General features: G+C 41.5%; 1 protein-coding gene across 1 annotated transcript in view; it reads left to right on the top strand.

Annotated features, from left to right (window-relative positions):
• Positions 1-7734: 7734 nt before the first annotated feature.
• The window catches only part of cpeb4b (cytoplasmic polyadenylation element binding protein 4b), a 31600-nt gene continuing 17137 nt past the window's right edge, over positions 7735-22197 (top strand). The window contains exons 1-3 of the mRNA XM_083926858.1: positions 7735-8145; positions 8934-10171; positions 19910-20000. Coding sequence (XP_083782984.1) covers positions 8981-10171; positions 19910-20000 — 1282 coding nt within the window. The 5' untranslated portion in view covers positions 7735-8145; positions 8934-8980. The remainder of the gene's footprint in view (positions 8146-8933; positions 10172-19909; positions 20001-22197) is intronic.

Genomic DNA, 22197 nt, shown 5'->3' with positions numbered 1-22197 from the left:
AAAGAAAGTTTTAAAGACTATGGTAACTTTTGAAAGAAGAAGAAACAAGTGACAGAATTATTGTTGAACATGTCAACATTTTATTTTGCAGTCTCTCTAAAACGCCAATATTCCATTTCTTTTTCTTTTAGTGTAACTCTGCGAAATTGGACCCCAGCCATTTTCAGCATGAATATACATCAAATAAGCCATCGAGACAATTTTTTTGGGTGATCACCTATTAACAGAGAAAGTCCCTGGCAGCCAGTCATGCCTAACACTGAGTAGCTCGGGGCAGATTGCTAACACATCCAAAATGGCTTTTTTAAACCACTAATATTGCTCCAAATAATACCAAACCTCTGCAGTAGCATGATAAGAGTCCCTACACATAAAACGAAGCACCAACAACGTAGTTAGCGAACCCGGAGTTTATTTAAAAAGACTGTTTTATAATACAACAAGCCTTAGCAGCTGGCTACGTCCAAATTGAGAGGCAGTCCATACAAGTTGATTACTTCAATTGAACTTCAATTGAACTGAACTCCAGTGCAGTGTAATCGACTTGTATGGTATGCTTTTAGTGAAAAATTAAACAGACAATGCTAAATAAACTCAGAAGAGGTCCAGATACTTTGTGAGCACAAAACTCAATTAATGTCCACAAGTGATAACTTTGATAGATCAAAGCAAGTGAAATGGTTGCACTTTGCATGCATATGATTTGAGGTTCAGCCTTTAGGAACTTTTACTAAAAAAATCCTTCATTCTCAGTTCACAGTTGAAGGAACTGAGATTTTGGGGGATTACAGAGTTGCTGGAGGGAGTAACGTGTAGTCATGTCTGGAAACCTGCAGCTGGTAGTCACATCATTTGGACTGACTTTCACCCACATCACAGACATCACACTGTCCTCGGGGGTACAGCTGTGTCGACTGATAAGAGACACTTGGAGCTCCACCTCGCAGTTAAAGTGATCTGGAAAAACCATAAAACTAACCATCTCTTTTTCTAATGCGTGTCCCACACCACAGACACACACACACACACACACACACATTAGCCTGATGTCTTAGCAACCAAACTAACCATACTCAAACATCCATTATACATATATATAGACTTTTCACTTTTCATTATTGATGAAACCACATGCTCTGTACCTTTATTGGGTTGGGGGGGGGGGGGGGGGGCTCAGGTCTGCTTGACTCAGCATTCCCCTGTCCATTGCTCTTTCTTTTAGCCTCTGTCAGCATTGTGTGTGTGTGTGTGTGTGTGTGTGTGTGTTTGTGTGTGTGTGAGAGAGTGAGAGAGAGACAAAGAGAGACAACGAGAGAGAGAAAAAGAGAGAGAGAGAGAGTGAGAGAGAGAGAGACCCAGAGGAGGTCGATTTACTAGCAGGTCAGCAGACAAAAAAACGGCTTTAGGATCCTATCTTGTAGGTCAACAACAATTTTCAGGGGCTTGATTGGAAATTAAAAGTTATTGGTGGCAAGCATTAGGTGTTGATATAGCTGCTCAAAACTGAAGGACAGAACTTGTAGCGGAGAGTGGGAATGTTTGCCTCCTTGTGTGAATATCCTGCATGGAGAGTTGGGGGAAATCTGAGCACTACAATATCTCCTGCTTGGCAAAAAAAACCCAGACATTAAAAAAAACAGGGGTGGCTGCAACGCAACCTGACCAACAGGCCGGCAGGCTGACATTGCAAACCATAGAGCCTGCATGCCAGGCGCATTGCTAAAAATCATTCTGGGGAACAAAGGAAACCACTAACTGATACAGAACTGGATGAGGAACGCTGAGGGAAGATGATTACGCCATAATGTCATATATTCTGGATTATATTAGAATCCAAATGACAACACTTCCTGAGAGAATGACTCATTGAGACTTGACATGATCTGTGACTTGAAAACCATATGATTACAAACAGTTGAAGATGATAAAAATGGTGGATTATTTGAAGTTGTCCAACACATCCATCCAGCGTCTGTTGTCCTGGCTTCTTTCAGTTTTGTCACCGAGCCAGAATCATCAGCCATGGAGAAGTGCCCAGAAGGTAAATGAAACCACTCCCGCTTTAAGGGGCATAGTTCCTTAATTGATTTCACACACACATCCTTAAATTATATACACTCACACACACTCACACACAAAAACACATGCGACCCTTTGATGGATCAATACTTGTGTCCAAATGTATTTCTCATGTTGACTCATAAGAAAAATAAAGATGATAATAGATGAAAATAAGCAGAATCAGAATCCCTTTTTATGCATAGCCAGCAATGGATGAATAGACAAGTATTGCAAATTTGACACTGCCATGGCAACAACAAATTCACACATTGCAGACTGCCATATATAGTACAAGTGCCACTCAAGATACAGGGGTGTCGTGAAAGATAGGAAGATACACAAATTGACCCAATTTCCTCAAACATTCTAGCTAAACCAAGACACTGTGTTCTTTCCCAGTCAGTTCTTTGTGAAACTTTGAGGCATTTATGTGCCCAGTTCACATCTGATTATTGCAACTACAAATCTGTAATCCACCTGTGCTAATTTGTATGGCAGTTATAGTAGCCTCATTATGCTAACGTCCTTGTTTTACTCCCTGAAGTTGCTGCCGCTAAAACAGAATATATATATATAAATTCTTGAGCACATTCTTTTAAAAGATTGATTTTATATATTTATGTTTCCTCTTTTAATATGGGAAGTTACAGCTTTAGGCTACCTGAATACTGAAAATGAGTCAAACTGCAGATCCAGTTTTGCTACAGTGTAGGTGCAGTGAATTTTGAAATGTGTGTTAACTCAGTTAACTACATATTTGCTCAATCTAGTGTTCCCAAAGACACTCACACACTTGCATACATTGACACTCACATCACAGACCCCCAGCTGCTGCTCCGCTGTAATTTATTATCCCTTCTGTACCCAGTGGAGTCATGAAATCAGCCTGGCCTTTGCACACACACACACTGACACACACGCACGCGCGCGCACACACACACACACACACACACACACACACACATGTCCCGGCCCGGCAGAGACCTCTTTGGCTTAATTAGTATAGAGTCCCCAGGGAGAGCACAACAGGGCAAAATATACTGGACGGATGAGAGATGTGAAAGGTCTCATGCTGTCAGAAAAAAATAAAAAAAAAACACTGAGAAGAGGAGTTGTTCTCTAATATAAAAAATAAAGGATGCCGGTGATTTTTTTTCATATTTTAAATTATGTTATCATTGAATAATTGACAATATGACAGAAACTACGGAAAACTGACTGAGGCTCTTCAACATCTACAGTATCAAGTCTTCTTTGTGTGTGAAGATTATAAATAATAGTGTTCATATTGAATGAGATGCAACTCAGATCATTGTCTGATACATTTTATTCTAAAACTAGGTCATCATATGTTTCCTAATAAGTTTTATGGAGACGTTTCAGAAGAAAAGCCTTAACACACGCATTTGTTTTTGCATCCATCCGTGATCCTTATTTGCCACAGTTCTTCTATCCTTCTACCCACCTCTCTCATATTTGCTTTCTGCATCATCTAATTCAACTCCCCCTCCCACTCAACCCTGTACCCAGAGGTCCTTGTTGTGTCCTAAAGCCACCCAGGAGCACGTCCACACCGTTTTGTTAGCAACATGTTCACTCCCTGAATATTTCATAGGACACAAACACAAAGGCACGTCCTGAGCCTTCGTTACATCGTTTAAAACCGTCTATCTTTCAAACATCTACATTATTTACACAAATACAATTGCTATCAGGTCAAAAGCTTATATTTCCCAAATGTCAACTTGGAAAAAAGAGATGTTTTTTTAAATGCATCACAATGCATTTGTGAGTACATCAAAGCAAGTAAGCAGGATATCCAAGCTGAAGTGAAAGGGCTGCAGGAGTTTCTCTACCATCAGAGTAGAAGGAAATTGTTTCAAATGGATATTTTAAGATATAAATCATCAACATTGGAGTTATGAAATTAGCATGTGCCCATTTGCACTCAGGCACCTCTGTGCAAATATACAAATGAACACTCGTGCTCACACACACATATGCACTCTAGGAGGAATTGTACCATAATTATGCCTAAGGTAAAAGGCGATTAATTTTTTAATGGATTCGATGTTTTATTCATAGCACCTATCCAGTCTTGGATATGCCAGAGAACATACAAAACTAATGCCAGAAAAACGGGCTATTAGCTATTTCATACAGTAGATTACACGATTCAGTAGCTTTGGAAACGGTAGCCTTTTTGTGCTGAAACTGTCGATGTAAAGATTGCATAAATAATTTCACAAATATTGTTTCTGGGTTGCTTTGAACGTGGATAATTTGATATCAAATGTGTGACAGAGAGTGAAAGACAGACAGAGAAAGGGGAAGGAGGAAGGAGAGGGTGTTGTCTCCCGAGTGAGGCCTGTATGACCGGTTATTCTGTCCTAGAAACCCTTTAACTGTACTGAGCACTGTGCCTAAATATCCGCCCCACTGTGAGAGAAATACTCTGCCCTACACAAGAAAAACTGTAAAACTGGAGCACATTTAGGACTATCAAACATCACTCTTTCCTCCCGCTGATCCTCGCCCTAGCATATGATTAAGATTTCACTTTCATTTGTGGAACAGAATGGAGATTAGGAAATGAGGAAAGAAATGGAGGTCACAGATAGAAACGAAAAAAAAAAAAACACAATAGAAATGAACGTGACGAGGCTGGAGCTGCTGTACTACTGATTAAAAATCAATGCAGGGAAAATGATTATTTTTGGAAGATAGCTGCATTATCAATATCATTATCATTAGACAATTAAAAGACTAATTATATTATTCAACAGAAGATAAAGGGGATGGAATATTTTGCACGCTCCTCTCTGACGTAGAGAAGTAAGTGCCTCACATTACATTTAAAGGGAACTGACAAATATAATTACACTGTGAGCTTGGGAGTTGTATGTGGACGTCATCAGTTGGATTCCCTATAATGTGGTGGACACATTTGCACAATTTTGAATTTCTTGCTGGGCTTAAAGGGATGATCTCGATGACCAGTGAACATAAGGGAAGTTTGACATTTGTCTTCATTTCTAGGTACGCAGAGAGCTTGCCTTTAATCATTTTTGCGTCATATTATAACAAAATAAATGACTCAAATTCACTCTTGAAGGCACCAAAGTCCATCTCGTGTGAGGATATTTGCACAGCTTGCGCAAGTTTGCAATCTAAATGTGAATACTGTTACAATCAAACATCTGTAATCTATTTTAAAAAAAAATCGGATTACTTTAAGCCGGTCACTCCCTAACCCTGCCAATACCTGCCATCACCCACCTCCCATTGCCTGCTCATCCTTTCTGTACCCCCTTAATAATGCAGGACACTACAGATTTCCTAATTTATCACTCTCTCCCAGCTGGACTTGAAGTGACAGATTTATTAGATAGCCATTTGCAGCTGCATGTAACACTGCCAGTTGAGGGTCGGCGAGATTGACAGAGGCAAAGCTGTCTGATGACCTCGAGGTGATAATGACCGTACAGGAGAAGGACACAGAGGAGGACAGAGAGGGAGATAAAGAGACGTGGGGAATGGTGTGGGCTGTGATAAAAAAGGGTTGGATGGTCAGACATCTGGCAGAGTAGAGAGAAGCACACACAGACACGGGGGTTGTGGCCTAATGGCTGAACGTAGTGAGATATACTGTACAGACACAGGAAAGGATTAAGATTAAAACTGGATAGCATTGAATCGTTGCAACGCGTATGGTTTTTAAATTCGAGAGGAGGTCCTTCAGGGATCATAGTGCGGCACATTGGGTAGAGCAGTCGTCCCATGTGAAGAGGCTGAAGGTTTCCGAGACATCGGCCGCGTGTTCGACTTCGACCTGCGGCCATTTGCTGCATGTCTCCCCCCTCTCTCTCACCCCATTTCCTGTCTGCCCTATAGAATAAAATGCTTGAAAACTGCCAGAAAAAATATCTTAAATAAAAAACCTTCTTGCAGAGAGTTGGACAAGAGGATCAGAACCACTCTCATATCGATCCGTTAACTATGAAGCTACAGCCTGCCGGGAGTTAGCTTAGCTTAGCATTAAGACGAGAAGCACACTTCACTGTCTGAGCTGTTTACTCGTCAGAATCCCACATGCCACCAAAGCGACCGTCAACAACAGACTCTTATCTCACAGGTTGCACAATGAATGCAAACATACAGATCAATGTACGCTCGCTTACAGAAATGTGTAGATCTATCTCACATAAAGTAGCAAGCTAGTGTGCAGGAAAATGTTTGTGTGTTATGTGAACAGTCCAGTTCCATTCCAGTGGCAGAACTATTTGTATTTAGTCAAAACAAGTCAACAAACAAATCATAATCTGTTGTGGCTTTTTAGCCTACTGTAAACGAATAAATGGCGCTTTGAAGAAACGTTGTATAAAAGTCAAATATCCCACTGCAGGTCTTGATGTCCTGAATATCCTCACGGCTGTGATTCGGTCATAAAGCCGTTATGTGAAACATATTTCATATTACATTTATCATGAGTGGAACATCATTTCACTTTTCAATTTCACACAATGCTAGCATGTCGTGGATTTATAATGTAACATGATGATATAATAATGCAATTGTATATTTATGTATGCTGCAGCCTTTATATATAAAAGCATAATAAAAATCATTATCTCCCTGAAAACCATGGGTACATATAGTGCCTTATATTTTACGTCAGAATTATATTACTGGTATATCATGTGGATTTGACTTGCCAACGTTCTCCTATATGAAGTTATGAGAAAGTGAGAAAAGTAAAGATTATTTTTTGGAGCTGTTGTCATTTGGTGTGGTGTAGATCCACAAGGGATAACATTCAGCAAAGGGTCACATTTTGGAATCGAATATTGGCTCAGCCTTCAATATACGTGGCATATAAACAGCTGAAGACTCACTTGTTTAAAATGGCTCTTGTCTCGTGTCTTTTTAATTTTTTCTTTCATTGGTATTTATTTTTTCGGCTCGCTCAAATTTCTGTTTGAGTCTTATATTAACAATTTTATCATGTGAAGCACCTTGTGACCTTGTCCTTAAAAGGTGCTGTACAAAATAATGTTATTATTTCCATTGTTATAATTGTTATACGCTCTACCAGGTGAGCTACCCATGCACCGCATATTCTGCCTCTTTCATGTCAGTAAATGTGAAGGACGAAAGATTAGAAAACATGATCTTTTTTTCTGTATATAACAAAAACAGCTACTGAAATGATAGGCCTACCATACCTTCCTGTTTTATTTCCACGTTTACAGTGAAGGAGCATGTGATCCAAAGGCTTGGGCGAAGGATGCTCTTTTACTGAGGCACTGCCATCCTTTAGAGAGGAGGGGGGTTGGGTATCTCAGTTTTCTCACGACCTGAAACCGGCTGCGTCGTGAAAGGACAAGACCGTGCTGCTGGGAGGGTTTTCTTTCTTTCTTTTTTTTTTTTTTTTTAATCATATCTGACCTCAGTGGGCAGTACTTATGGAAGGCATGGGTGTATATTATTGGTGCATGGCCTTTAAATGCTGTCGAAATTAGGCGATGCTGCCGGTCCGTCCGGGCCAATCACATACCGAGGTGTGGCTCTCCGGGGGCGTGACCACGGTGGGAAGGGGGCGGTGCTATAAGCGGAAGTGGTGTCGGCTGATCTCTCGCTGTCATTCGGCCACGGTCGGTTTCAGGAGAGAGAGAGAGAGAGGCAGCCCGAAAAGAAGAAGCACACAGGAATCGGCTGGCTCTGTAGGAAAAAAGACAGCGAGAAAATAGAAAGAAAATCAAACGAACAATGAAACCGATCGAATAAAGGCTTGTGAAAGAACTGCGGACGGATACATTTCAGTACTTGTTAACAAAAGCTCTTTGATCACACAGACAGTCCAGATTATAGAGGCAGCAGATAGAGAGCTGTGTCATTGAGCAGGCAGGACACGTCAGGAGAAGAGGAGAAAAAAAAAGCTGACCGACTGCACTGTACGAGTCAGCTATCAAATCTTTTGCCTGACGCACTCGTTTTTTTCCCAAGGACACCACCTTTTGCTTTCAAACCACAGGGAAGGATCTCGACAAAGACATCGCCGAGGTCGAAGGTGGTGACCAGAAGGTGAAAAGATATTTTTATTCGCCTGTGTTCAGCCTGTCCAGCTAGCTAGCACGTATGCTAACGGTTGATAGCTAAGCTAGCAACGAGCTAACATGTCTTAGTTTATTATTTATCGACTGTTATTTGACGTGTGTCAATATAATAACGAGGGGTAAATGTGTGACACGGTTCATTGTTTGACCTATATATGATACATTTAAAGGTTGGACTCCACGTACCCCTGACAGCTGTCAAACAAGGTCGAGTGTTTTTTTCCTCTGAACGTTAATGTCGGTTTATTGTTAATATTACCAACATTCATTGATATTTTTGTAGAGCTGTGATGTCTTTAAGATTATACTGCAGGTGATTCATTATTTGTCAGTTGGTCTGCTGTTAGGAAAAACGGCTTTAAATGGAGATATTGTGCCGGCTCGACACAGCAGTGTTTCAAGCTATATTGGTGGCTGCCAGCAGCTCAGCTGAGGACTTACAAGCTGGCAACGTCACGGGGTTATAATTAGCTAAAGATGTAATGTTAACTGGTTGGCTTTTTTGTAACTGCCCAATGAAATAAGGGTGTATTGTTCAGTTTGAAGAATGAGCTCATTCATGACAGTGTGTGATTATCATATGTCTACGGGTCCTCTGAGGGAGTAAAACCCTGGAGAAAAAAAAAATCTTCTATGTCACTAAAAAAAGTCTAATGCGATCACCTACTTGTTTGTGAATCCCTTCATCTATAGTGGAATGAGTGGTGCTGACTGCTAACTGAGTGCGTGCCATCCTGTGTGCTCTTCTCTCAATAGGACCAAACGATCACGGGATAGCATTTGTGTGTGGGGGGAGAAAACAAATGGGGGATTACGGGTTTGGAGTCCTAGTTCAAAACAACACTGGTAACAAGTCTGCATTCCCGGTCCGAATCCACCCGCATCTGCAGCCCCCACACCACCACCAAAATGTGTCGCAGAGCCCTGCCGCTTTCATAAACAGCACCACAGCCGCAGGGAATGGCACCACGGGAGGCTCTCCCTGGCTCTTCCCTGCCTCTGCCACCCACAACAGCGTGCAAGACGAAATCCTGGGGGGCCCAGAGAAGCCCAAAGCACAGCAGCAACAGGAAATGCAAGAAACGCAAGAAAAGCAGCAGCAGTTGTCCCCTGGGAGTCACCAGGAGGGTGGGAGTGGTGGTGGGATCATTTCAGAACTGGAAAAAGCCAGGTCAGATGAAGCCAAGACAGACAACGGCACGTCTGAAGGAAGTAACGGAAAGGAGAAGCAGCTACGCCTCGAGTCTCCTGTCTTGACAGGCTTTGATTACCAGGAGACGTCTGGTCTTGGGGGAACTGGCCCTGTCCAGTCAAGTACCACCTCGTCATCACTTACAGGCTTCAACAACTGGTCAGCTGCCATCCCACCCGCGCCTTCAACCATCATCAATGAGGATGTCAGCTTCTTCAATCCGGCCTCTGCCAACAACGGGCCCCTGTTGTTCCAGAACTTCTCACACCATGTCAGTCCAGGGTTTGGTGGAAACTTCTCCCCCCAGATCGGACCAGCGGCGGCCTTGTCCCAGCACCACGCGGCTCCCCCACCACATCCCCACTTTCAACACCCCCACAACCAACACCAGCAGCATCGGCGCTCCCCAGCCTCTCCACACCCTCCACCGCCCTTTCCGCATAGGAATCCGGCTTTCAGCCAGTTGCCACATTTGTCTAACAGCCTGAACAAGCCCCCGTCCCCCTGGGGTCCAGCCAGCTACCAGAGCCCCTCTCCTTCCCCCGGCTCTTCCACCTCTTGGAGTCCCGGAGGAGGCTATGGTAGTGGTGGCGGCGGCTGGGGAGGGTCTCAGGGCAGAGATTATCGCAGAGGGCTGAACGGCGGCATGACCCCCATCAACTCTATCTCTCCACTGAAGAAGACCTTCCCTAACAACCATGTGGCTTCCCAGAAGTACCCTCGAAACAGTCCCGCAGGCTTCAACCCCAAGTCCTGGATGGATGATGGAGTGGGCCGCAGTGATAACATCTTTCCCTTTCAGGTCAGTTTTCCTGTGATGGTCTCATTGTATGAATTGGCAATAATTCTGCAATTATGTACTAAGCATGCGTGTACTGTGTGTGTTTATGCTTTCGTGTATGAATATTTTTCACCAGTAGCCGCCCTCTGCCTAAATGATTAAACACCAACGTGTCATTTATGTTAGCTGTTGATTTTATTACAGTATGTGGTAAGGCTGCTATTTTTAGACGTGGGGGAGGGTATGGATTTACATGATGCGTTTGGTAACGTGTTAGCTTAGAAATCAGTCGTTGGGCTCTGTACTACCATAGCTGTATGTCCCTGATGATGACTAATGTTGCTCTGTCACTGCAGTGGTGTGTGCCACGTATATGAGCTGCGGGGGTTGAAGTGGGGAGTGGGGGTTGTAGACTGGGTAGTGGGGGAGGCACATCATAGATGGGGAGAGGGAGTTAGAAATGGGGTGAGCGAGAGAGGGTGCGAGGAGAACTATCACGGGAATAGATGACCCAAGAGTGACAGAGACTGAGATGTAAAGAAAAATCCACGAGTGATCAAGAATTATGGGATGTCTTTTATTCTGTGTAGAAGCAAAAAAACCCTGCTACGCTGTGGATTTATGGCCCGAGCCTAATGCCCAATGATTTTTCAGGATTACTGCTTTATTAATCACCCAGGTCGTGGCTGCCATAGCCTGACAACTCGTTTTCAAAATGCCAGCCTATTCATAGTGTAATTTTGATAGCAGGGTCCACTCACAATTAAGATAGCTTGAATAATTGTATAATCACATGTAGAAAACAGCTAATAGGATTGATGGGAAGAGGTAAAAGGTGCACAGAGATAAATTCATTTTATCGATCTAGCTCATGATTGATTGTGTCTGTCGTTTCGGGGGTGAGGAGAGGAAGGTTGCTATAGGCCTACCTAGGCCTACCTAGGCCTGATACCATGATGAAAGGCTTCTTTAAGCGCTTTCATCTTACCTTTGCCTTGTTAGCTTTTGGACGGTGTTCCTTTTGCTCTGTCAAATTAACTTCTGGTCAGCCATAGGTACTTGATTGCCATCGGTTCCCAATGTCATCTTGGATGGAGTAGACAGTATTAAATTGTCTGAACGATTGCTTGCCTGTGTTGTTTCAGCTGTCTGTCAATGGCCTAACAGCATTACTAATTGGCCTTAGAGACCACCAGTGAGGGGCTTTTTTTTTCTTATTTCATGGCAATGCCCAGTCATGAGGTTTTTCTTCATCATAGGAATTAACAAAAAATCTCAAATCAAGTAAATTAACTAAATTTATAATTTCTAAATTGATGCTTTCTGTGACCTTTCAAGGCAATTCCTTATCTCTAATTGCAATTAAAGACTCACAATGCACCACAGGTCAAACAGTAAGGATGATGTACTGACATGGGTATTTTTGCTGAATAAGTAGCAGAGCTTACCTTTGAGCAGCTTTTCACCATTAGCTAACAGCTTAATTGCTGTAGGTAGGCATGGGGTGAGGTCCATATCTGACCTGTTCCAAATCATTTGCGCCTAATCCTCATTGATATTATGGAGTCATATTGTTGCAAGCAGCAAATTTCAATGAAAATTCACAATGAACTTAGCAACAGTAAAGGGTTGTGGATGCAACCAACACCTAGCTGCATCCATTTTGAGCACTGGATAGTCCCCCTGTTACATCCCCATGTCTGATTTAAACTAAAGCTTCCATTACTGTAGCTGCAGTATGTTGCTCTTCGTTGCGGGTGAATCAGATCAGCCAAAGTAGCATTGTCCGTCTGCCCTCTTGATTCTGCAAGGGCACATGGAGGATGGGCACAGAATGGCCTTATTGTGTGTGTAGGTCTGAGATGATATAAAATGTTGTTTTCAGAGCCAATGAACAAGTTCCCCCACTCACAGCAGAGATATTTGCTGTGACAACAAGCTTTGTCTATCTTTGTGACATAACTGTAAAAGAATATTATAAGTATATGAACTATATATTGTGTTTTCTGTAACATAAACGTGTGGTATTGTTCCACCATTGTAGCCTAATTGCATTGGAAAATGTGTCATTTTGGTGTGAGTGTATAGATCATGTTGCAGCGTTAAAGCTGTCACTATAGAAACCACTGCTAAATTATTACACAGGCAGTGTCAAGTTTATTCGTCAGAGGCCTCTTCAGTGTAGTTCAGTCTTTAAGATCTGTAGGCCATTAGGCCATTTCATTTTCAGTCACTGCCAGTGTATTGCCTTTGCTAAAGAATTGCAATAGCCAAAATCATTTGACCATTAAGTTTGATTTGCTTGTACTCAAAATGGTTCTTGTCAGGGCTTGTCGAGATCATTCTCTGTTCAGATGCCTGATGACACATGTTGCATTACATGGGTTTGGTAATTGAAATACAGTAGCTCCTTTAACTCTGAACTAAACAGACCCCGCAAGGAACTGTTGTCACACTGTTTCACTATAAGCCATCTCCATCTGAGCACTGACACAGCAGATGTAATGAAGGATGAGTGGCTTTTGCTTTAGAATTCCTATTTTTTTTTCTGCCTGTGTGCAGTCAAAGATTCAAAGTTTCATCATGGTGTCAGTTTCTTTGTACACTTTTGAGTTAGATGTGTTTGTAACACAGCTCTACAGAGACAAAGTAGATAGTTGACTCCCATAAAGTAGCACTGCTGTAACATTTGCAGTTAGATGCTATTCAGTAGATAAGAACACACATTAAAACAGCAATGTCACTGGGGAGGTATGTAACAACTGCTAAAGCAAAGATCTGTCTCTCTGCCCACTTTCACAGAGTTTGGCATTATCTTGTAATTGCCTTAGGCCATTACATTCATTTGTGTGTGTATATGAGCAAACGTGTAGATGCAATTTGGTTAGGCCATATGCCATTTGGTTGTTGCTTTATCCAAAGGAGTGTACAACACCATGGTATACGCAGGAAGTATTTGGGATAGGCTCCAGGCCCGGCACACTACTGCTAACTGCTAATTATATGTATATAATGTCAAAAAAGGCTTCCTTTCTTTTCTGTTTGGTCTTTCTTGCTTTTCTTCTTTTCCATCTATTCATCCATCCATTCATGAGCTATACCTTCTTATCCTTAAGGGCTGGAGGGGGACTTGAACCAATCCAAAATGTCGAAAGGTCTGACACATAAGCCCCATTGACACAGTGGGATTGTTGCGCTTTTATTATGCCACCCCTATTTGTGTGAAAGGTACGTGGATGGAATGGGGGGACAGATCTGTTGCGCCTCTAAGACAGCAGTGGAAGAATTGACAGCCGCAACGGCGTCAAACTGACGTCTGTGTGAAAAAGATGGCAAGCCCTCTCTCTCTTTCAAACATGCTAGCCGCGGGTGGTGCAGCGTTGTAGTCCTTCTGTCCCTAACTCTACTGACAATTGTGTTACTGTAATATGCGAAGTTTGTGGGTCGGGTTCCAGTGATTGATAAACGGTGCAGATTGGCTCACACTAGACGCTGAAGCCTCTTTTGCTTCTGGAATGACGGCTGCTGTGACAAACAATGGGGTGACGTTACGCCATCTTTACTTGGTTCTGTGTGAATAAACAAAGCCTGCGCACAGCAGGAAGACAACCATTCACACCTATGAAGAATTTTAGAGTCGCTTATTAACCCATCCTCTTAAGATTGTGGGAGGAAACTGAAATACCGGGTGAAAACCCAAGCTGACTGTCCTTGCTCCCTTATTTTGCACCTATGAAATTCAAGGTTAGAGACCTGCTGCTGTGTCAAGTGTAATGGGCTCATTCAGATATAAATATGGCCTGTGACCAGATCAAGACCTGCAGGGCCTGAAGGCGTGTAAGCCAGGACAGGATATTGTCTCAGTAAGCTGCCTGGGTAACTATTGGTTACAGGTCCTTCCTTGCTGTTCATGTAGCTTAGATATACTACAGCCTTATACAGTGCTGTTATATGAAGGTACGTAATTAAACTACCTCTTCAGGCAACAGTGTAAACAAATGTTGAACACCTGTTCCACGACTTAAGCATTCAGCCTCCTTTTAACTTGTGATATTTTGAAAGGCCATCCAAACAATATGTCAGCTCTTTAGGAAAGTATTAGAAACCATGCAGTGATTGTCAGTGCCAATTGTTTGGCATGATCACGTTGAGGCTGAGTTTTACTTTAAAACAAGAAGCTTCATTCTTTCCAGGTAGCCTTCCTTCCCTTATTCATGATGTGTGCATGCAAATGCTCTTGCGTGCATGTCCACAAACAAACACTCCATCAAGGAGCAGAGGCCTGAGGTTTTAGCCATTACCTCTGGTCCTTGTGACATTGGTGTTAAATTAGAGAAATGTTTTTTAGACTAATGAGCGGCCTGAGCTGTGCTGGCAAGCACATAACTCTGCTGGTCATACAGCCTCATTGTGCCCTTCTCACACCCTTGACAGACGCTCTGAAACAGGAAGAAAGAGAGAGAGAGAGTGGTGTGTGTGTGTGTATGTGTGTGTGCGCACATGCCAATGAGTGCATGAGCCCTAATTAGTCCCTGGCCTATGTCTTCTGCATATGTGTCTTAACAAGGAGAGAGGACAAAGCAGAGGCTATGTGAAAGTTTCATATTGCATTTAGCCTAGCTACAATAAAGGAGTCAGTTCAGTCTAATCCCCAAGCAGTGCAAATTCTGCTGGAGCCCCTGCCTCCGTCACCCCTGTCTCACCGTACATATACACACACACACACACACACACACACACACACACACACACACACACACACACACACACACACACACACACACACACACACACACACAAAAGGTTGATTTTGACAGTTAGGGGTATTTAATGTCATAGCAGGCCTTTGAAATACTTTGACCAGGAAGAAACATAATCGCAAGCATCAAAAGCTAAACCTGCTTCCCTTTCCTGCCCTCGTTTCTTCTCTTTTGACTTTGCCTTACCTCACTACTCGCTTTCCCTCTCTCCATCATCCCCTTTCTTTCATCTGCCATTTTCTTTTTCCCTTCTTCGCTTTGGGCTTCCTGTCTCTCCCTGTTGTCTCGGGAGTGTGAATAAATGCACAAAAAACAAGGAGAAAAAAACACAAATGTCAGTTTGATGTTGAAATAATCTCCCGCCTCTAGAAACTTGAAGATCATACCGGACCCTTATAAGTCCTTTACCCTCTTACTTTTTTCACTCCTCTGTCCTCCCTCAACTTCCATTTTTTATGAACAGGCAGGTGACGTGCAAGATTAATGTTGGAGTTAATCACCCACAGAACGCTATATTTAATCATTCTTTACTTTCGTATAGGCAGTCAAATTCTGTTGGCGGTTGCCAGGTTAAAACCTGTCTGTTGAGATGCTGCGTTACTCTGCAAGCAACATTCTCTACTTTATTTCTTTGTATTCAGTCTATGATTTACACCTAGGGCCTTGGGTTGGCGTGTGCGTGTGCGTGCGTGGGTGTGTGCGTGCGTGCGTGCGTGCGTGCGTGCGTGCGTGCGTGCGTGCGTGCGTGCGTGCGTGCGTGCGTGCGTGCGTGTGTGTGTGTGTGTGTGTGTGTGTCAGGGATGAGTACTTTGCTGGTCAGCTGGCCAGTTGTTGAGGGATAGAGAGAGGGACTGATGCATGAATCTGATGATTAATCACCCTCTGCACCTCTCCACGCTAATGCTTAGCAACTGCAGAGCGCCAGCCATGCCTCATGTCCACCATACTGAGTCCATCGCTGCCACAAAATGAATTCCTATTCTCCTGAAACAATATAATCGGATTACCTTTGCAGTACTACATCAGCCAAAATATAACCATACCAAGGAGATGGTACAGCAAAGAATGTCACCCAATGGAAACATTTCATATTTAAGCTTCTGCTTACTATTTCTACTCATTTATCATAATATACAACAGCAATACCACAACGTAATTGCACTTAAGTATTGCACTTTGCTGCTATACCTATCAGTGTTTGTGTTAGCCAATGAGCTTATGTGCTTGCCTCAGATATAATCAAACGGTAACCAGTCCTCCACTTGTTTCTGCTTCCCTTGTCTTTGGATGTTTGGTTTATTTGACCTAAAGCAATAGCCTAAGTCTACATAAGATACTGAGGCGGATATGAGAAAATAGTCGACCTAGTCTGGCCTACATCCCTGTGTTGATATTTGTTTTGAGGGAGAGTGTGCACTGGGTGTGTTCGTCTACCATGTCACTTCTGTGTTAGTATGTTCCTTCATTCAGTGTGGGAAATCTACACCAGCCAAAATGCTGCGAACATTTTGGCTACAGCTGCAGATTTTTGGCTGTTTTATCAGCCAGTGTGTGCCATCCAACCACGCGCTTCAGCTGATCAGATAGTAAAAGTAGCTAAGGAGCAGACAACAGTCAGTAGATTAAAAAGTGAGCTGCCTGCCTGTTCTGACCCTTGGTCATATGGCTCACTGACGCATACCTTTTTTTTCCGACCCCTGCAGAGTTCATGGTGTAACAAAGTATGCTATGAGCTGTTCTTCCCAAAGTAGTTTTGCTTTCAGAACATATTCCACAGACATTGGACTAATGTTTCTTGCAAGGGTGTGACCTGGTGGCTGGATTAATGGGTACATAATAGAGAGGGTATGCATAGATGCATTTGTTGGAAAGACAAAGTGGTGATTGGAAAGAGACATAGATGGATTATGTGCGGGTTGACGGACACGTTGAGTAATTCTTGTTGAGCAAGGCCTGTCACTTGTCAATCAGGTCGAGGGGCAAATCTGATCACTGATAATCACACAATCTGATAAAGCTGTACATTCAATTATGTTTTACAATAGAGGGATGTTATTTTCTGAACTTAATAGACTGTTCTAGCTGTTGTATTATCTGCCTTTATTCACATAGCCACATTACACACATTCACATTATATCCAAATAATGGATGATTAGAAATTATATCAAAAATATCCTTGTGTACATATTTTGTGAAACCACCAATAGTAAACCTAAACAAATACTGGGAAGGTGCATCCTCTCAAAGACACAACTACAGTCAACCCTACAATATCGATATAATGGCTTGGTATTAAAAACGGGGCCAGATGATGTCAGTTCTACCTGGTATTTAAAAACTCAGAGGAAAACGGTTCCACATTTTGGTGCTTTATGGTAATAGCCATTCACAAACAGATGACATTGTTTTTCCCAAATTAGTGTTGTTAGCTCTAAATGACACTATGTTTGGACAAAGAGGGAGAGGGCTATGGTTTGGTTCTACCCGGCAGCTGCGCCACGTTGCTGCTGAAACCGGGTCACTCTAAATGCTTGTGATTCAGCGCAGAGATGGCAAATGCAGCACACCTAGCTAAGAAAACTTACTGGTTTAATAATAACGAGATCCTTCTAGACCAAAATTAAACAGTTTCATATTCACACTCTTTTTTTTTCTTTCTTTTTTTTGTTTGGTTGGGGTGTTAAATTAATCTAAGCGACACCGAGGGGAATGAACATCTGTGCATTTTCATTTGCATTTCTCCGTGACTCACTCACTCACTTACACCATTACACCAGAGCTTTCACTCATTATACTCGTGGCCATTATCAGGATAGGTTAGTTCATAAATGAATTAAATGCACAAACAGTTAGTCCAAATTGGTGTTTTGATGAACTCCAATGTGTCTACATAATTATTGGTCATTTAGAGGAGACTGAACATAACATATTTGGTCTACTAATTAGGCTATGATGTTTTCATTCACACAAAGTATGAGAAAAAAATTATTATGATATTTTCTCCATGCCGCCCAGCCCTAATTTATATTGTTAATGTGTTATTTTTAACATCAGTCCACAAATGTCATTTCAAATCAATCAGACCTTAATCTAGATTGTTGCTACACCTGCTTATTATTTTCAAACTGAACAAGAACGATGCATGCTGTTCTGGAAATGTTACATTTCTCTCAAACTACGCACCAGATAACTTTCTGAATAAAGTGTAGAAACAAAATAAGCCATGGTGTATGTGGAACTTGTAAAGTACAGTATGTGGGTTTACATAAAATTCTAATACCTGGTTTAGAGTTCTATTTCGATATCACAGCAAATAGTTAAATAATGGTTTCTACAATTGATATTATTCATGTATTTCATCCTTTTAGTCCTGTACTTAAATACAACCAAGTGGTTGATACAACAGATATGATGCAGAAAGGAAAAAAAAGTTTATTTTAGTCATGACCAGACAGTTAAGAAAAAACTGTGCCGTGTGAGATCTCTGACGCAGACATGAGAAATGGAAAACGTTTCTTAAGGTATTTCTGCTTTTAAGGTGGCCTTGAAGAAAGACTGGAAATATGGGGAAGAGATTGAGGAAGGAATGAGACAATCAATCATGTGATGTTGTGGGGACATTTAGCACCAACTGTAAATCTTCAGCAGCAGCGCCTGACTGGATTGTTGTTGTTTTGGATAGAATGAGGAAGAGTTCATCAGTTGGTAAACGAGTTGTTGGTAGAGGCTATGTGTATGTTGTTTTGCTGAGGGGGAGTCAAAACTGAAGCCTTATCACTAAGAAACTTGAAGTGTGTGTGTTTGTGTATGGACATATTTTTGACGTGTGCGCAAAAACACATCGTACGGTTGTGTGTTGCTTGTGTGCATACAAACATTTCCACTATGGTTGGTATGCCAAGGATGCCCTTGTTTATAGGTGACAGAGCTGTTGCCCAAGAATTGACTCGGCTCCTGCTTTATGCTACTGCTGGTTTTACTGTTGCCTTCCATTATGCTGCCTCATTGAGTGAATTTATAGCTCAGTTAGTTAGTTAACTTCCTAGGTACTCTGTCGTTAAACACGCAATAACCAAATGAAGAGGGAAATTGTGGTTGGGTTTTATAAAATACAGTATAATCTCACCAGATAATAAGACAAAGAGAAATTAAATGCTAACAACAGAAATGGAATTAAATCAACAAATCAATGTCTCATTCATATAGACCATACACCTGTGCATTGGAAAGGTCTCAGATGGTTTTGTTGAGCTCCTGTTTGGTGGCTAGAACCCCAAAACAGGAGGCCCATTCAAGCTGAAGGAAAAACACTAAAGTAAATGATTTTAATAATGTTTGTTCAACTTCTTGTTTTTATCTCAGTTTTTAAATCAGTTTGCAGAATATATTAGTGATTCACTGGAGATTCCACTGACATGAAACTAGGGCTCACTCCTAATTAGTTTTGTTTGTCACTCCTGCTATTTAGGCCAATGCCAAAAGTGTCAGAATCTTACACTAAGAGACCTTCATGCATTAAAATCCTCACAATAGCTTGGTGTTTCATTTATTCAAAGCAAGGTATTAAGTGACACAAATGAACTAAGGCATCTTTTGCTTTTTTCTTTGACACCAGCACAAGCTAAAGCAAGAATGCTTGTGAAAACCCTTCATAGATAACTGGGAAAGCGTCTGGCTGCTCCCTTTTCTTTTTTTATTAATAGCTTGCCTTGGTGTGTTTAGGCTATGTTTAGAGTCTAATTCTATCAGAACTGCAAAATGGTATCTTTTTAATGTAAAAAAAGCATGAAGATGAATGCCGTCTCCTCGTGCTGTATGTGCTGTTCATTCAGCTGGGGTTAATTGAGAAAATGTTACATGAAAAGATGTAGGTAAATCTCATCTCTCCAGTGCCACACATTTGGATTCATTTATTTATTTATTTTTAGAAAACTCCATCTCTTTGAAGCAAGGAAAGAAAAGTAAATGGTGTTTTTCCTCTTTCTCTCTTCTTTTTAGGAACGCACCAGGTCATTTGACAGCTTCAACATGAACACACTGGAGAGCTCCCTGATCGACATCATGAGGGCCGAGCAAGACACCCTGAAAGGTGAACATGTCAATCAAGAACATGAGACACTAAGCAGAGAACTAGCAATACTACCATTTTACACTAATTACATTTTTTTTCTTTTTATAGAAAATGAACAACATGAGTGTGTGTACCCCACTGGAGTATTTTTCCACTTTAGCCATCCTTCTCTAGGTGTCTTGTAAGCACATGGGTGTGATACACATATGACATTTCCATTCATGGCTAGTGTGGGATATTTTAATAATGAATAAGCCTCTGAGAATTTGGTCAAGCACCTTTTAATAGATTTAAAAGTGTTAGGGCAACATATAAATTGACCCTACTCTTTCATAAATTAACATCAAAGACTTGTAATAAAGATAGAAAAGTGTCTCACACACGTTTAACACCAATTTGTAGTAGAGAAGTTTCACTTCCTTCACAGATCAGATGTCTAGACATTGTGTCGTCTTTCAGTGTTGTGATCAACAATAGCACAAGAGGTCAACACACCTCTGTTTTCCTCTTCCTTCTCACTCCTCCCCACTTAATTAACCCTCCCCTGCCCCAAAAAAACCAAAGAGGTTTTCTCGCTTTTGCTAACATTCAATGGAATGAGTGTGACCTCTTTTTCTCCTGCATTTTGAGGAGACGTAGAGAGAATAGAGGGCTGAAGGAAGCTTAGGCTTTGTATTTAAGAGGGGATTTGTGACAGAGATGGAAGAACTACCACTGATCTAAACTGAAGTTTTTGGCATTTCGAATGATCACAGCTGCCAAGCCTCCCATTTTGAAGGATGGATAACACTTTTCTAAACATAAAGACAATGTTAATTCTGCCCAAAAAGTCTGGCACATTTGTTATAGACACAAATGCATGTTGCTGTTACCTGTAAGCGCTAGTTTTTTTTCAAAATCAGAATTAACATATTTCCAAATATTGCAAGTAAAAGGTGTGGAAAGGAGACATTTCACTTGTAAGCAAACAGTGCTTATTCACTAATGTAAGGTGAACCTTTAGTCCGTTTCATTTCTTGGTCAGTGCACATTCCTGTATTCCTGCACTCCACTGTATAAGGATTTGATGCACACATGCATACACTGGCACGTGCAGTTGCCAGTTTATTTGGTACAGCTAGCTAAAACCAATACTTTCTTATACAATAGACCTGCAATAAATCCTACTTGAATGAAGGTTATAACAATTGTAGAGAGATGCTGATTCAACTTTCTCATTGTTTGGAGGCTGTAGTTTGTGTTGCTGTCGAACTGTATTACGTTTTACTGAGAGATGTTTCTGTTATTTACGGTAGCCTACCCTCCTTGATATAAGTGGGGTGGACAAAGTAATAGAAAGAGGTAACCCTTACTTTAACTAGTTAGTTAATAAATCTGTAAGTTTATATCCTATACAGTACAAAGAGAATTATCTATTGAAAATTGGACTATATTGAATAATAGAGACTAGGCAATGTCCATTATTGGCCGAACGGCAACATTAGTCAATGGTAACCTGGGCCACAGTTATGCATTATAGCAGGTAGCTAGTGTTGTTTATAGTTTTAGAGGGCATAACTGACAGCAATTATAGAGAGTGCTTGGCTAACATTAGCTGCTGGTCGAGAGGCAGTAGTGTGTCGAAGCCGTTCTGGTAATGATCATCATTTGAAAGAAAATACCTTTGTTTTTTTCAGGCTTTAGTTTCGTTTAAAAGCTTTTTTTAGGCCCAGAAAACCCTTAGCCGAAAGAGAGAGAGAGCAGCCACCTCCTACTACATATATTGTATTAGTTTTAAAATTTGTTAATTGAGTTGCCTGTTTATCTTGACCTACAATTACATGTAGGGCTGTCTAAAGCCTATATCATCACATCAAAACCGTATGTTAGTTTGATGTCTTAGTCTTTCCACTGTTCCAGCAATCAACAAACAACTCCGGTTTGGCTGAAATAAATCTTGAATTCACTGAGCAAAATGTGAAAAGGAACAGCAAGAAGCCACCAGATGCCATTGAAAACCTAATTTTACCTCTCAGATCATCGTAAAACGCACTTTATTCAAATTGGAGAGAAACAAAAAAAAAACCTCTTTCCCTGCTATCTGATGAGGGAGACCGTTAAATTACTTATTAAGTACAACCTGTGATCTACTCAGCCATCGCTAGTGGTACTTTTTTGGGGCGATATGTCCAATCGCCCAGCCCTACATGGTGATATATATTTTTGGACGCATTTT

Source organism: Echiichthys vipera, assembly GCF_963691815.1.
Source record: "Echiichthys vipera genome assembly, chromosome: 14".
In the NCBI taxonomy this organism is placed as follows: domain Eukaryota; kingdom Metazoa; phylum Chordata; class Actinopteri; order Perciformes; family Trachinidae; genus Echiichthys; species Echiichthys vipera.
This window is presented reverse-complemented; position numbering and strand designations above follow the sequence as displayed.